Here is a 16,089-nt window from a genome sequence, read left to right on the forward strand (position 1 = left end):
ACCTCGCATCAGCGATTAGTTCTTGATCATTAAATGAAATCATAAATTTGAAGTGCATCTTGACATATGCATTAAATGTAATTAATGCTGTTGGTTCATAATTTTCAGATTTTTTTGACTAAAAAAATAAAATAAACCCCTAACAAAATTGTGAAAGCCAATGGGAAAATCAGTATAAATTAATTTAAAAATAAAGATCTTCTCAAACTTTAGAATCTGATTTTTTAAAACTGGACAAATTAATTAAAAAGAGTGTAGTGAAAACATTAATTCCCTACCTATTATAAATTATAAATAAGGAGGGACTAATGATAATAATGACAATAATAATAAGTCGCAACAAACTTGACATTCTACTCTTTATAGTTCATCACTAACAACATAAGATCTCCTTTCCGAGAGGAAAAATTTTCATCTTCAGACCATGGATTGTATGATTTTACAGGCTAATTATATATATTACAGTCCGCTCACATCACCGTCCCCGACTGTTCTAGCATTTAATTCACAACAGTAGGCAGTTGTCGTCGTCCTTAGCCGTCGATCTCATATTCTCCAAGTCTTTTCACACGAGTCAAAAAAACACAAAATTTGGCCATCAAATTTAATTTCGGGTCCTGAATGTCTAGCAATAAACCAAATGGGTACGCTCTTCGTCAACCCCACAACTGTGTACGCTCTCAACGAGACCACAGGTTTGCTGGCTGGCTTGAGCTCTTGTGCTTGTAGTAGAAACTTTATTAAATACTTATAAATTTAAGCTGGCATTTACTCCATAAATGATTAAAAATATCCACACGTACACACACGTTCTGGTTTCCAATGCATGGAAGCTCTTGTCTCGATGCTGCATCTAATGACTTTAACTACTACGCCCCAATTTCTGGGAACAGTTGTTCAGTTCCATTGGGGATGTGGGTTGGTGTCGAACGGGGTTATCAGAAATGGGTGTCGTCTTTTCACTTGTTTTTCTACTCACGTCGGTTGGTGTTTACTTATGCCTCTGTGCTGGTCCTGAACAGGTAATATTCTATGCTCTGCTTCCTTCTCTTAGGCCTAAACCTAGTGTAAACTTTGATCAATAAGCAGATATATCAGATTTAGATAGAAACATGGAAGAGAATTGCTGTTGAGGAAACCTGGGAGATAATTGTAGTGAACAAGTTTTATGGGAGATAGTACTATTAGTCCCACTATTGTTTTTAGAGTCCGCCGAAACATTTTGATGCATGATGTTTTTCGAACAGTTTTATAAAAAAAACTAGTCTAGATGGAAGCATCGTTTGCCAATAAAAGTTCCCCTAAAATGTTCGAGCGTGCACTGCTAAGTTTTCAAGCCCCTTGTTGCCAGAAACTTTTCCAATCCTGCCTCCCCTAAAACAGCAGGTCTGTATCTTCATAATAAGATTCTAAAGCTTGCCATTTTGTTGTGAAATGGGTCTCATAGGCTTACCTGTTCAATGAAACAGTAGTAGTTTCTTCAATGAGATTAGCTCCCTGTTATGGAGCTGAAGTCCTTTAACTTGTCAGTATTATAAAACGATACGGTTAGAAGGCCTTTGAGAAATTCATTCGAGTTTTGAGCAAACGAAATTGAAACAATGTAATGTCTAACAGCCACAGAAGCAGTAACCTACGATATAAAGAAGTATTAAAAAGCTTGGTCTATTAGGCCTCCGAAGCTGCCAGCAATGTATAATGAGACTATGCAGAATGTGAGATGAATGTAAGAGACTACATAGACCATTGAACAAAAACCTCAACTTAAACCAAAACTGAAATAAAAAATGGAGAGCCCAAACATCGACCACAAACATCTGTTACTGATGACGGTTACAACATTCAAATATACAATAGACAGAAGAAACTGATGGGTAGTAGGGGACCTGTCACAAAAGAGTAGTTACATCCTCGTTCCCTCTTTTTAAGATTTTGAACCTTCAGCCTAAGGTTTACAGATCTGATTTTGTAAATTTCATGTATTCTTCTCCCTCTCCTTGGGTTAAAGTAAGCAAAGCTATTTCATTGAATGCATATTGTAATTCTCGGAATTCGTAGTAGTAACCTTAAGGTTTGGTATCTTTTCAATCATCTTTATCTGTGGTAATTGACTGGTCACTGCTCCCAGTATGTTCTTGTCTTGAAGGTTTTTGCAACCTAAAAGATAGGGGTAAATCTCTGTGAAATTTATAATTGGACAAATATCAAAATATTTAGGCAATTTTACCAAAGAGGTATTCTCACTAATTTGCTTCAGTAGCTTGTAACCGTCAATTTTGTTTGTTTTTAATATGTTGTAAGTGCTTGAGAAAATCTGTATTTACGCATGTAAACCTAAGTTACTGAATTAGATCTGGGTACTTATCCAATCTCTAAGACCAAGCTTCAATTTATAGAAGAATTACAAAAAACTATAGGATGGTTTTGGAAACCATTGATAGGATCAAGAGAGGTTAAGCGCCCAAATCAGTTGATCTCAAATCCCAATGCCTCCCTTGGTGTAAGATACCCCTAGCTATTAATAACACCACAGGGTTTGGACTTTGGGTCTCAGGCCAGTTTGAACCTGTTTCACGGTTTGAGTCTAGTCTGCTGTGGGTTCAGACAGGATTGGACCTAGGCTGTGGGTCTCGCCTTGGTGAACTTCAGATGAATTTTGTCCCCAGACTTGCCATTCTTCTGAATTTGGTAAGTCTTAGTTTACTTATTTTTACTCTTAATTGTAAAAGGTTCATTTTGCCTCACCAGACCTAATTTATGCCATACAGAACATCCTAAAGACAAAATGAACCTCATTTTCATTTTGTAAATGAAAAGCAAAACTTCAAAAATATTTTCCTCATTTGCTGAACTTATTCTCTTGCTTGCCAGCGCATGAATAGAGTTGAACAATGATTGTTGAATGCTCCAAGCTGGTTGTGCTATTCTTATGCATTTGCAAGTGTTGGTTTGATATCAAGTAGATTCTATAGGAAGATTTCTTCAAAAGAGGTAAACTTTCTGAAGTTTTGGTTTTTATCCCTTACATTTTTTTTACAAATGAACTCTCTCGTTTTTTTTGTTTTTTTTTCTGGTTTGTTTCAAATGTGTTGTTTAATGAAATTGTTGTTTTAGATGTTAAAATGGCAAGTGTTTCTAGCTGCCTGAACCTACCTCTTTTCAAAACTAACTCAAAGTCTCCCCTTAGGAAATATGTTGAAATGGTACATCACTTTTTAGGTTGTGGAGGTTATACTTGGATTTGTCAACATTGTAAAGTTAGATATTTGAGCTCATAAGTCAAGTGAAAGCTCTTTTGTCCAAGCTCCTAGGACAAGGCGTCAAACATTGTACAAGTGGACTAGGTCCAACTAATAAAGCCCTTCCAAATAAAGTATTCTATGCATATATTAAAGAGCAAGAAAAATCAGACTAAGTATCTAGGTGTACATAAAGTCAGAGTCATCCTTTGTAAATAAAGGACTAAGAGAGATGAAACCACAACCTTCTTTTGAACCTACGAACAGCCATCAATTTTTTGTCCATATTTTAAAGAGCTTGTGGCCTCTACACATAAGAGATGAAAGGTACCATTGGAAAAGACATTTCATAACAAGTCTAGAGATTGCTGATCAAGACACAATGAGATAAGTGTATACAAATGGATTGCCATTCAATGTCGTTCACTCACGGTAGTGGCAAAAAATGGTGGGGTCAATTAATAAGGCTCCAAAAGGCTACAAGGGTCCAAGTTTTGAAAAGGTCCATAACACCTTATTGGATAAAGAGGTGAAGTTCATAGGGGAGTCCTTGAGGCCCATAAGGGATTTGTTGATTGAAGCAGGGGTGTCTATTTTTGATGGATGGAAAAATGCAAAAATTCAATCATTGATCAATGTTATTGCAGTGTCCCCTAAAGGGGCAAATTCTTTTGAGGGCAATGGATTACAAAGGAAAGAAGAAAGATGGTATTTTTATTGCTAACATTCTCAAGCCATTGAGGAAGTGGATCCTCAAAAAATCGGTGCAATGTATAATAGATAGTGCCAAAAACTGAAAGGTTGTTGGGTTATTGGTTGAGGAAGGTATTCACACATATTTTGGACACCTTGTATTGTCCACTCCCTCAACCTAGTGGTACAAAAAAATTGGCATCAAAATTGATTGATCAAACAAATGTATAAGGCTGAAAACATCCAAATGTTTGTCACCAACCACCATAGGTAAGAAAGTATATTTTAGAACATTCTCGAGATTGGAGCTGCTGAAGGTAAGTTTTATAATAAAATGATTCACTTCAGTAAACTTTTTAGTTTTATTTTAATTCAATTTTTTTAAATTAGTTTGACTTTCAAACAGCTTGCTAAGACTGTTTTTTCCTCCAACATAGTTGTGATAAAGCGACTTGTAAAGGTACACGAGGGACTTTCTAACATGATAGTCAGCCCAAATTGGTCTATATGGACACAATCTAACACTTCAATTGCAACAAAGGTTAAATGACATCTGGTGGGATCATGTTGAGTATCTCCTTAGTTTAACTAAGCCTATATTGAGCATGATCCATTATACTAAAATGGAGCATGATCCATTATACTAACATGGATAGGCCTTGTTCGGGTAAGGTAAGGTATATGATGGCATTGATTCAATGATTGAGAAGGTGGAAATCATCATAAATACAAAGGTTCAAGATTGTGAATGAAAACTTTAAAAAGAAATACACCATATCATTGTAGAGTAATGAAACAAAATGACTACTCCATTTCATCTTCTTGCGCATTAAACCCCAAATATTATAGTTCTTAATACCTTGTAGATACCACTAGAGTGACCGCACATAAGATCTTGAAGTTGCTCAAGGGTGCAAGGCAACACTTCGTAGACTCTTCACTAATCAAGACATGCAGGATGTACTAAGGGTTGAGTTCATGGGTTATCCATACTCTAATGGTTGTGGCCTTAATAGTCTTTAGGACAAGTATATTGTTGACACTCACAACGGTGGTACTTCCATTATGAAACTTACACCTAGAACCTTGTGCAATCAAAATTTTATTGTAAGTTTTATTATTTTTTTAATCTTGTAAGTTCTATTTTAATTTATTTTGTAGTTAAATTTTTTGGAATATGTAACTTTTAACTCCAATTTTGCCTTATTAGGTAATTAGTTCATTTGCATCTAAAAGAGGAGTTGAAGAACACACTCCATCTACTCAATAAAGTGTAATAGGCTATAGTCAAAAAGGCAGTGGACTTGTGCATTCAAACTTGGGGATCCTTATATAAAAGCATAGTGGCTATAAAGAAGGGAAGACAAAAGAAAAGGAATATCAAGCCAAAGAATAGACTTGGATGCTTCTATTGCCCACTTTGCTATACTTTATGTTGATGAGGACTATGAGCCAACTAGTGAGCTTGATAGCGCTAGTGGCAATACTAGTCATTCCTTTAACTTACCACAACTTAGATCATCTAAAATGGATGACGATGATCATATTTTTGATGACCCTTATAATATTTGATAAATGATGGCTGATTGTAAACACTTGATGATATTTTTTTAACTTCACAAGCTTAACATATATTGTAAGTTGTAACATTTAAGTTTGATTAATATTTGACTACTACTATGGTGTATGTATTTTGCTACGTTATTTGACTTTTAATATGTCAGTGTCCTTTGGATTTAATCATTGATGTAAAAATTGCCTAAGGAGATTAATCGCCTAGGCCTGAAAAGGTTTAATCGGGAAAAATCGGCAAAAAATCGGGAAAAAAATCGAGAACTCAAAAATCACCAAATTTTAATAAAAAAATGCAATTTTTTTACAGAATTCAATGTTTTTTTGCATCTAATGACTTAATTACTAACAATACATAAGAAACAATCATGTTTAGATATATATCAATGCAAAAAGAGTTATTAATCGGTAAATTACTAACAAGTAAGTAGTGACAAGTTGTAAATTACTAACAACTAACAAGTTCACAACACATGAGAAGTTGTATTCTCATAAATAAAGTGTCAAATGTAAAGAGTTCAAATAAGCACATCAACACGACTACAAATAAGTACAAATGTCAAATACAGGACTACATCTTCCTCTTCCCAGTCGCTTTACTAGCGAGTGCAGGAGAGGGTAAAGCTCTAGAACTAGAACCTTGCAAGGTCTGTGCCTGTGTCTGTGTTTGTGCCAATGCAGGAGATGGTGTAGCTATAGAACTAGATGTCGGTAGCTCCACATTCGCTGCGTGCAAGATGTCAAGGTCCTCTGCAATAAGCTCAATGTCATCGTCCTCATCATCGCCCTCCTCGATGTCATCCAAATCGATGTCATATCTAGTTCCACCCCCTTCCTCCTCCACAACCTCCTCTGCGGCCTCCCTCTCCAAATTGGAGATGTCCTCCTATGTAAATAAGGGAGCCTGCTCTTGTGTCGTCCAATCATAATAAGGATCTATCTCATCCAAATCGATTGGCCCAGGAGGATCTTGTTGTGCCCTTTTCATGCGCAATTTAAGATTATATTGCACATAGACCATGTCATTCATCCTCTTTTGGGACAACTTGTTTCACTTTTTGGTGTGGATGGCCTCAAACAAACTAACTCCAGTTGCGCTCACAATGTGATGCGTTGCAAGGCTGTGATAGGATTCTGAGAGCAAATTTTGCAAGATTTGGAGTGCTTGCACCCCAAGTGGTCCACCAAGCCACTGCATCACAAAAATTGTACAAGTTAGAAAATACTAATAGACAACAAAAAGTGAAACATAAATGTTAATTTAGCATTTGAGATTTCGAAGTTTGCAAATGTATTACCTGGGGTTTGTGTAAGCCTTGCTCTCTTGCAGAGAGGAGTGGAGAACACCTTGCCCCTTGTTGAAGTGAAGATCTCCTGCTCAGTGATGATTTTATCTCTTGTTTCCTCGCTGGTTACCATCTTTTGGACGCACTCACTTAGGCCTCTGATGACCTCTCCATCAGGATTTGCATATGTACCATCAGCCCTAAAACCAAAAACCAAAAACAAATAAGTCTTACAATTTTAGTACACACCCAACACCCTACAAAAGCAAAATGAACTCAAGTCTTCGTTAACTTAAATTTGAGCAAGAATGAGCTTACGGTATACCTAAAACGTGGGTTGAGGAAATATCCTGCTGCATGAATGGGTTGGTGGAGCTGATTATTCCACCTTCTATCAATGATCTACCAAATGGGTTCATATTTGATGCTTTCCCCCTTGTAGTAATTTTTGACAGATTCTTTGGCCTTGTCCATGGCCTCATATAGTTCACCCATTGGCATTTGGTCTCCATCAACCAAACGCAGAACTCTGACTAAAGGCTCAGACACCTGCAATATAAATTTGAAATTAATTGACAAGTTACAAAATTATTATTTACTTGAGTTACAAACTTATTATGTTATAAAGTTGTAAAGTGTAAACTAAAACTTAAAATTTTGTAGTTACCTTTACTATTTCATCAGCCTTATTTGCAAAATATTTATCAAACACAATCTGCACAACATTCTCTCCTTCACTCTTCTTTGAAAATGTGGAATCAAGCCATTTTTTGGAAACAAACATTTGCTTCAAAGAAACCAAATTATCGAGAATGCTTTGCAATGTCAAGAAAATTGTTGCAAACCTTGTGACGGCAGGCCTGACAATTTCTTTGCCATAAGTGTGCTCTCTCATCAGGCTAAGGACCCATGGGTGATTGTATATGCATTTTGTCCCCTGCCTTGCATCCTCCACAATTGGAGTGACCCACTCAAGTTTGCCCATGTCCTCCAAAAGAAGGTCAAGGACATGTGTTGCACACGGGGTCCAAGAGAGAGTGGGGTGCCTTTGCTGTAGGAGTTTTCCTGCCAATTGTAAAAGCAAATACTAATTAGTTTCCAACTTTTCAAAAATATCAAACTATTAAAAATTCTTATTGTGAAATTCACAATGCACATGCAACATAAAATTACGGTTTACCTGCTGATAAATATGCAGCAGCATTGTCTGTGATGATTTGCACCACATTTTCAATGCCAATCTCTAAGACTATGTTCTCCAACATCAATGCCAATGTCTGAGCATTTTTTACCTTGCTGGAGGCATCGATTGATTTCAGGAACACCACATTATCATTACAGCAGGCAAAAAAATTAATTATGATCCTGCTCTTCCCATCCGTCCACTCGTCAGAAAGAATGGTGCAACCAAATTTTGTCCATTCTTGTTTCCGTTCCTCAACAAATGCTTTGGCCCTCTCAACAGCAGTTCTAATAAGCCTACAAAAACAAAATTTAGTTATGTCTTAGATTCTTAGTAATTTTAAATTGATTTAGACTTTAGTAATCAACATTCTAATTTCTAGATAAATTAATTAAAATTTAGAACTAAGTAAAAAGTTAAAAATTAAAAGAAAATTGAGTGTAATAAAATTATTCGCTTACCTGCCACCCAACACAAAACGAGAAGGGGACTTGTACCCTTTCCTGCAACTGTCAACCTTGTGGCCAAAGCCTCCCAATAGGGACTGGCAACAACACTAATAGGAAGGTTGTTGAAAACCCAGAAATCTGCTAGTGCATTGTCCACCTGGTCATGCACCTCCTTATTCTATCTAGTGGCCTCTAATGAAGGTTGTGCACTAGGTGTGTGCCTCGGCACAAAATAGCTCCCTATCCCATAAGCACCTGCTGATCTTGATGGTGTGGAAGTGCTAGGAGGTGTAGGAGTGGGAGTGGGAGCGGAACTCGTGAAAGAAAAACCATCTTGTTTGCGGACACGCGGTCCACGATAAGAGCCGGCCATGCTCTCAATGGCTGCCTCCTCCTCTTGAACATCAACGAAACTGCCCTGGGTCTCTGCTATGGTTGCCTTGACATGCAATTTATTCTGCTCTCTTTGCAATTTTTTTTGCTCTCCAACTGCAAGCAAGGCATTTGCAAACCTTTTTATTTCTTCTGTTGTACTCTCACAAGGATTCGTATCATGTTTTGAGATCCCTGCGATGTGATATTTGAACCGGTAAATGCCCCTGGATATTACTTTTTCACATCGAATGCAAATCACTTTGGTTGGTTCATCGGGTGCTTCATAGGCATATTTCTATGCCTGATCTCTCGCATTCTTTGGCCTGGTGCCAATGTAGCCTGAAGGGCATGGAGTCAATGGCCATTTGTCTGCCATTTAAAATTGCTGCGGGCTGCCTTACGCATACAAATTTAAAAGAAAAAGCTATAAATAAATTATAAAAAGATCAAAGTTAACAGTTAAACAAAGAATTCAAGCAACTTTCCAATAACAGTGCCAATAAATTGAAATCCAAATAACATTCAAACAAATTAGCTGCTAGGGTTTCAAATTTTCAAAAAAGTGCAAATTTCTAACATAAATTCGATCTAGAATGGAAAAAAATGCAAATGAATGCATTTAATCTTGCTTACATTTATCAAATGCATTCCTAACTAATTGGGAATGTATTTTTATCCATTTGCATGCAAGAAAAAAGAATACAATCTCTTGCAAAAATAAAAAACAAAGATTCAAATCACTTACCTAGTAACAAAGAAATTGAATCAAAAGGCCTCCAAATGCACTCGATTTCGCCTCTTGCTTGCCAAGAACTCCTCCTCTATCCTCTCCTCTCCAAAATGCCCTAAGCAATTTAAAAACCGAATGAAAAAAATGTCTTTTCGTCACTTTATGTGACTGCCGAGCGCGGGCGATTTTTTCCCAAGAAATCGCGATTTTTTCCCAAGAAATTGCGATTTTTAGGCGATTAATCGCCTATTAATTTGCAAAAAAAAATGCGATTTTTGGGGCGACTAAATTGCCGGCCCCAAAAAATCGCGATTTTTTCTAGTCGGCGATACTCACATCTATGGATTTAATTACTTCTACAAATATGTATATATCTTTTATTTGCATATATTTTCGTATGGATGAGCTCAACCCCAATTAAATTTTGGCCAAACCCGTAGACTAAATGTTTGAACCTGAACTTGAACTAGAGTCCAAATTGGTAACTTAGTTATTATATTCCTTCATCTTGTCATAGTATCATAACATAAAATATTTGACTAGCCAATTTGTTTATATTCTTCCAAGCATAGTTCAAAATCTTGTTCTCTACCACTTATCAGTGAGGCCAAAAAAACCATTCTTCATAAATATTAGAGATAAATTAGTAACTTCTTGAGAAAATATCAGGAATTTTAAAAATGACTTATATTAATTAGAAATGCATTATTTTTGCAAAATTCAATAAGGTGATGCATCTAATGAGTCAGTAAATGTGTAAACAAACCAAACAAGCTGATCTAGATATAAATAAATGCAATATATTAAAAATTCGCATCCTCGTGTGGAATGCCAATGGCTGGCAGACATAGTCAAAGACTTTGAACTCTGAAGCAAACTAAAAATAGCAAATTGTGTTTATAAAAAAGATAAGAAAATACAAATGTCAAGTACAACATGCAACTAGTCTACATCTTCCTCTTCCCCTTCCCAGTGGCTCTGGTAAAAACTAGTCCATTGCAAATCCACTTGCAATCGATCTACAAGGCTGCCAAAGACTCTCTCTACCAAAACCCTTCTCTTCTCCAAACACTCAAAATTACAAAACAAACAATGATTGGGAAAATCGTGGGTGTCTTAGTTTCATTGGTGGCGCCTACGAGTAGTAGTTAAGTTATCACGAGAAGTTCGCAATTTATCACAGAGAAGTGGCCAACTTCTTGCCGAGAATTTAAGGTCTTCTCGGCATCAATATCTCAAAAGAAACCTTAGGTTTTTGTGTTTTGCAAAAGTTCTCACGAGAAGCAGAGATATCTGCCACTCCTCAGAGATTTTAATCTTATGCTTCCAAGCAGTAGATGCTTCATGGCAAGGTCTAACACTATCATAAGGCTGATCAGTATTTCAATGTAACCTTCCTCTTACATAAGAATCTGTCATATATGACCACCATAAAACTAGTCATGTTGCTCTTGCACACCTCCCAAGATGTCGACACGTGCCCAAACAAGTCAAGACAAGAGTGAGATGCCTACATCCTTATGTAAGGTTCCACAAGAATACAATCTATCCTTTTTCAAAATGGGATGCCAACTTTCTCAAGGGGAGACCAAAGACACAAAAGTTGAAACAGCAGTACATACAAAAGTCAAGACATGAACATAAGGATTGCAAGGTGGAGACACCTTATCCCAAGAATAGATATAGAATGAACATGCAGTATCAGCCAAATCGCAATGGCAAGTTTATCCTTTATGCCTTTGCTGGAACTACCACAGCTAATTCCCATGAATGGCTGCCATGCGCAGGCCAAACGGACCTCAGCTTAAATCGAGAAACATTAAAAAGAGGACAGCCAAAAAGGGACCACAACATTCATCACTCAGAGAAATCACAACCCAAAATTCAAGTACAATAAAGATAAAAGGGACTGTCGGGCAGTGGGGGACCTGTCATAAATGGGCAGTTACATCACATTATAATTTCAGTTCTATGAAATTATGACTAGCGTTTAACAAAACATGATTCATACAACACTATCATATCAGGAAATCTTAATAAATCTGTCAGTTTATACTCATTTCAGTTTCAATACTGTGGTAAATGATGCACTGGCTGTACATTCATTTGCTACACTAGTGGTTTTGATAATTTTATCAACATTTTAACTCTAATTCAGGTTAAGATATAGGAAATGAAGTAACTTGATTAACTAATTAGAAAACCAAAAAGATTGTTCAAGACAACTTCCTAATCACATCATGCCTGTCTATCATCCAGTTTTCAACAAAGGTAAATATATCCATTTAATCACATAAAATTTATCATGTCAACAATGTTTGAGAAGTTCGCACAATCTTATTTAATAAGAATCAAGCTTCTATTATGAACTTAAACCCAATTTGAAAGATACTCACAATATTTGCTTGTAATCTTTAAAATATGATTTAGCTGAAGCAAATAAATGTGGAGAAAATGATAGATGTGTCATCTTTTTCTTATTGATTAGTCGCTCGTAGTGTCATATGACATGTAAGATTTGTCATGCTTTTCTCTTAAGGGTAACATGGGTGGGTATCAACCTCCATTGTCTTGTCAGGAAGGAAAGTCTAGTTGAGCTCAATGCTTATCTATCAAGGATTCTATGGCATGCTGAGACCATTACAAATTTAGTTGCTAAGTTTCCAGTCCTCATTCATATTTGGATTTGGCTTTGAGATTCAATTAAATTTTTTTTGGGTGAATTTGGGTTCGCTTTGGGCTTGTCCGTACAAAAACACATAAAAATAAACAATAAAAAATATATACATATTCACAACTGAAAATAAGTTCATAATACACCACTATGCGAATAGTAAAATAACATAGCAAAATACATCACCATATATATTAATTTTCTAGTACAAATAAAATAGCAAAATGCCAAAATGCACCACCATAGCAATGTTTTAGTTCAAAAATAATGATAACACTGACAGTCAACCATCACTGATCAAATATCATCAAACATATGAACCTCTCTTGATGTGTCAAATATTGTCACTAGCATCAATGTTAGCAATGTCACCGTGAACAACATCGTGATCACTAGGTAGCTCATGATTATCATCATCGCTTCTCAGTGCATCAAAGGGGGTAATTGAATGATCCAACTCTGCACGTTCTGGTTTGGAAGTGGCTATCCTTCAAACTAAAATGTAAAATATATAAAGGAGAGTTTAAAAACAAAACAAAGTGTCTCCCATGGTAAGACGTGTTTTAGTTTGTTACTTAGACGTCGTTCTAGTTCAACATCCTAATGGTTTGTCTCCCCATGTTTGTAGGTGTTAAGAGCCTCAAGTTTAATGCACATAGGCCAAGTATCCCACCTTCTTGGGATGTAGTTTGATGGCCTGAATTTTTACCCAGTTTAAATTTTTTTGTATCTTGTGAAAAGTAGGAAGAAAATATGTTTTGTTGCTTAGGGTTTCTTAGAATGCTGTTACTCCTTAAGAAAAAAAACCCTAGAACCATTATCATACCCTATGTCTTGATGGGTTATCCACAAGTTGGTATGCAAGTATAAAAGAGGGATACTTTAAAAACTTTGGTTATGTGTTTAATTTCTTCATACCCCTAAGTCCTTTGATATTTTCATGTATCCTAAGTCATATCCCTAAATGTTTTAAGTTGCAATTTCGCGAAATCTTTTCAATCGCTTCATCTCTTTGTTTTGCCCCCCAACTGTTTTGGTAGCCACAAAGTCGCGAAGTAGTTATTTGCATGGTCATTGCAACATCGCGGGCATTAGTGCTAACATTCAAGTTAGGGCCGTGAAGAGGGGATTAACTATAGATCGCAGGGTCGCAACTTGTGTTTGGCTTAAAAGATTTTAAGTTGTGATGATGCGAATCATAACCATGGTAGTCAGAGTTGTAAGCCTTCACTACTTCGTGGGTAGTTAATATTAACTTGGGGTTACAATGGAGAAGTGGAAATGACTTATTATGGCAGCTTCACGGGGTTAAGAGACAAGTTAAGATTTAAGGTCACGAAGCCGTGAAAGGAACAACAGTTAACTCCAAAGAGGTCATCGCAACATTGTCGGCAGCAAGGTAAATAATAAATTTTAAGTTGCGAAAAGTAATTTGGGCAGTCAAATTTGAAGCTATTGCTACATCTCCTATAGTTAAAGGTGACCCAAGGTTAAGGTGGAGAAGTAGAGATACCTTGTTATCGCACCATTGCAAGGTTCAACCACAAGTTAAGTTTTATGGTTGCGAAGCCGCAAAACAATGTAGTAGTTAAATAAAGCAGTTATTGCATCTTTGCATGGTTTGAAGTTGTTATGTATCTGATGATTGCGAAGTGGCAACAAGGTTAAAGATGGAGTTTTCGCTGAATTGCAGGTGATAAAAATGTTAAACCATAAACCGTGGAGAAGTTGCGAGGCGGTCAATTCGAAGGGTTTTGCTACTTCACGGGATGGTTGTAAACAATTTGTTTAAATGTTGCAAAGACGCGAACATGGTTAGTGGTGTAGTTTTCGTTACATCTCCGCGGTTAGTAAAGTAGAACAGTAAACAATTGCGATGAGGCGAAAAGGGCTAAATAAAGACTTTGCCACTTCGTAGGTCAATGTGGTAAACAGGAAGATAGAGTTGCAAAGTAGAGATTGACTTGAAGCGCGACATCATAGGGTTAACCTAGTAGTTAAAGAATTAGGTGGCGAAGTTGCGAAATAGTCAAAATAGCCCTTTCGCATGGTCGTGACTAGAAACAAAGAAACACATGAGATCACCGAGAAGTAGAGATAAAGAATTGATTGCCACTTCCCTACTCACAGTTTTAAAGGCATTAAACAAGGCTAAAAAGCGCATGTCCGAGCTGTAAAAAGGGATGATGAGTTGGAAGTACTAATAATGTACAATATGAAAACAACACAGCTTCTGAAGGACTGAAAGGATTTCGAGCATGCCAATTTTATTGACATTAATGCTATGCTCCAATTTGTAGAAACGGATAAAAGTAGAAAGAACAATGTGTAACAACCAGTTTTCTCGGGTCTAATTTTAACATCTATCATAAGCATAGAATACAGTTTTAACTTCGACTTCAAAAGAAGGTAGTTACATCATTCATGTTCATGTGAATAAGATTACCGTTAAAGTCAGTCAAACAAAATTTCTTAACTAAATACTTGAAATACCTTTTAATGAAATTACTTTAGAAATTGAAAAAATCACATACCTTGGAAAAACTGAGACTAAAATTCATCTAAGTATGCTTCTGCAACCACCTAGGTTAGTCCACAAATATACTATAACAATTTCTCAAGTTGACTACTAACTCAAAAATCATTTGATGAATACCACTAAATACCAATATAACCTAAATTAGGGCATCACATATCATCTTACCAATTAGGGCATCAATTACCATCAGTTTATTTAGGGCTTCTGGTACTGCTTTACCACTTAGGGCTTCCGCAACCACGGATTCAATTTAGGGCTTCCGCGACAACGAATTTTATCTAGGGTTTCTGCGACGATGGATTCAATTTAGGGCTTTCACAACCACGGATTCAAGTAGGTTTTCGATACCACGGATTCAATTAGGGCTTCCAATACCACCATATCAATCAAGGTTCCAGCTGTCACGCAATCAATTAGGGCTTCGGATTTCTTTTCCTTCTGATCGCTGCTCTGTGACAATTCCTCAAGATTAGATAATTACTTATTCAATATTCATTTATATGAAGTAAAATGATGATAACAATGAAATACCTCAAATTAATCTTACCTTCTCATAAACAAAAATGATAATTCCTGTTTTTAATAAACAATTGATTTCATGGTTTATCTATGTTTGATGCATATCTAACATCTTGAGAGAGGTGAAACATTGCCAAGGGCTTTTCCACCCAACCTCGGACCACTATATATATATATATATATATATATCCCCACATGATCTCTAACGAGCAAGGCCCTCCCTACTCGGAATTGACAGGGAACATCTTACCATTCACTGGGCATCATGATATATAACACACCATACGACTTGGCAGTAGGAGATCATCATAACAGGAATATGCATGAGCTATTATTAATTCATATTAAATGATATGTATTAAAATGTCATAACTGATAGTACTGGTTCTTATTGTTGATGAATCTTTCCTCACACCCCCTCAACCTCATCAGGCCTCCAAGCTCGCGATTTCCAGGTGCTTGATTAATATTAATAAATTCACTCTTGCAGGGTATGAATGTTTGTAATACATTCTGAACTGCATATCCATATCTTTTATACATGTTTAATACTCTCTTATGAATGAAGAAACATTTATGGTTTAAGGCAGTTTTCCAAGAACTAAAATTCTTTTACTGACCATCTCGATTCAGTTTGCAATTATATTAATGAAAAAGAGACACATTGAACATTCTTGATTCAACAGTTGCATTAGAAAGAAAAACACGATTGGCCATTCTAAATTCGGCAACATTCTTACTTACCAATTTTCAATATCTATATCCTTGAAAAACAAATTCTCAATACACACAGATACAGCAGATGAACTCATATTATATCCAACTTGCAA

General features: G+C 36.3%; 1 protein-coding gene across 6 annotated transcripts in view; it reads left to right on the forward strand.

Moving 5' to 3' along the window:
- Window positions 1-429: 429 nt before the first annotated feature.
- Window positions 430-16,089, forward strand: part of LOC149532158 (purple acid phosphatase 18-like) — a 101,362-nt gene continuing 85,702 nt past the window's right edge. For 2 of the 6 annotated variants that reach the window (XM_089809886.1, XM_089809887.1), the window contains exon 1: window positions 714-1,022. Coding sequence is in view for 2 of the 6 variants with exons in the window: in XM_089809885.1 (XP_089666011.1) it covers window positions 945-1,022 (78 nt within the window). In the remaining 4 variants the exon portion in view is untranslated. The other 4 variants (XM_089809885.1, XM_089809888.1, XM_089809890.1 and 1 more) reach the window with 4 other exon arrangements.

The sequence above is a fragment of the Cupressus sempervirens genome, chromosome 11 (genome assembly GCF_028749045.1).
Source record: "Cupressus sempervirens isolate cs-2001-9-10 chromosome 11, ASM2874904v1, whole genome shotgun sequence".
NCBI lineage: Eukaryota > Viridiplantae > Streptophyta > Pinopsida > Cupressales > Cupressaceae > Cupressus > Cupressus sempervirens.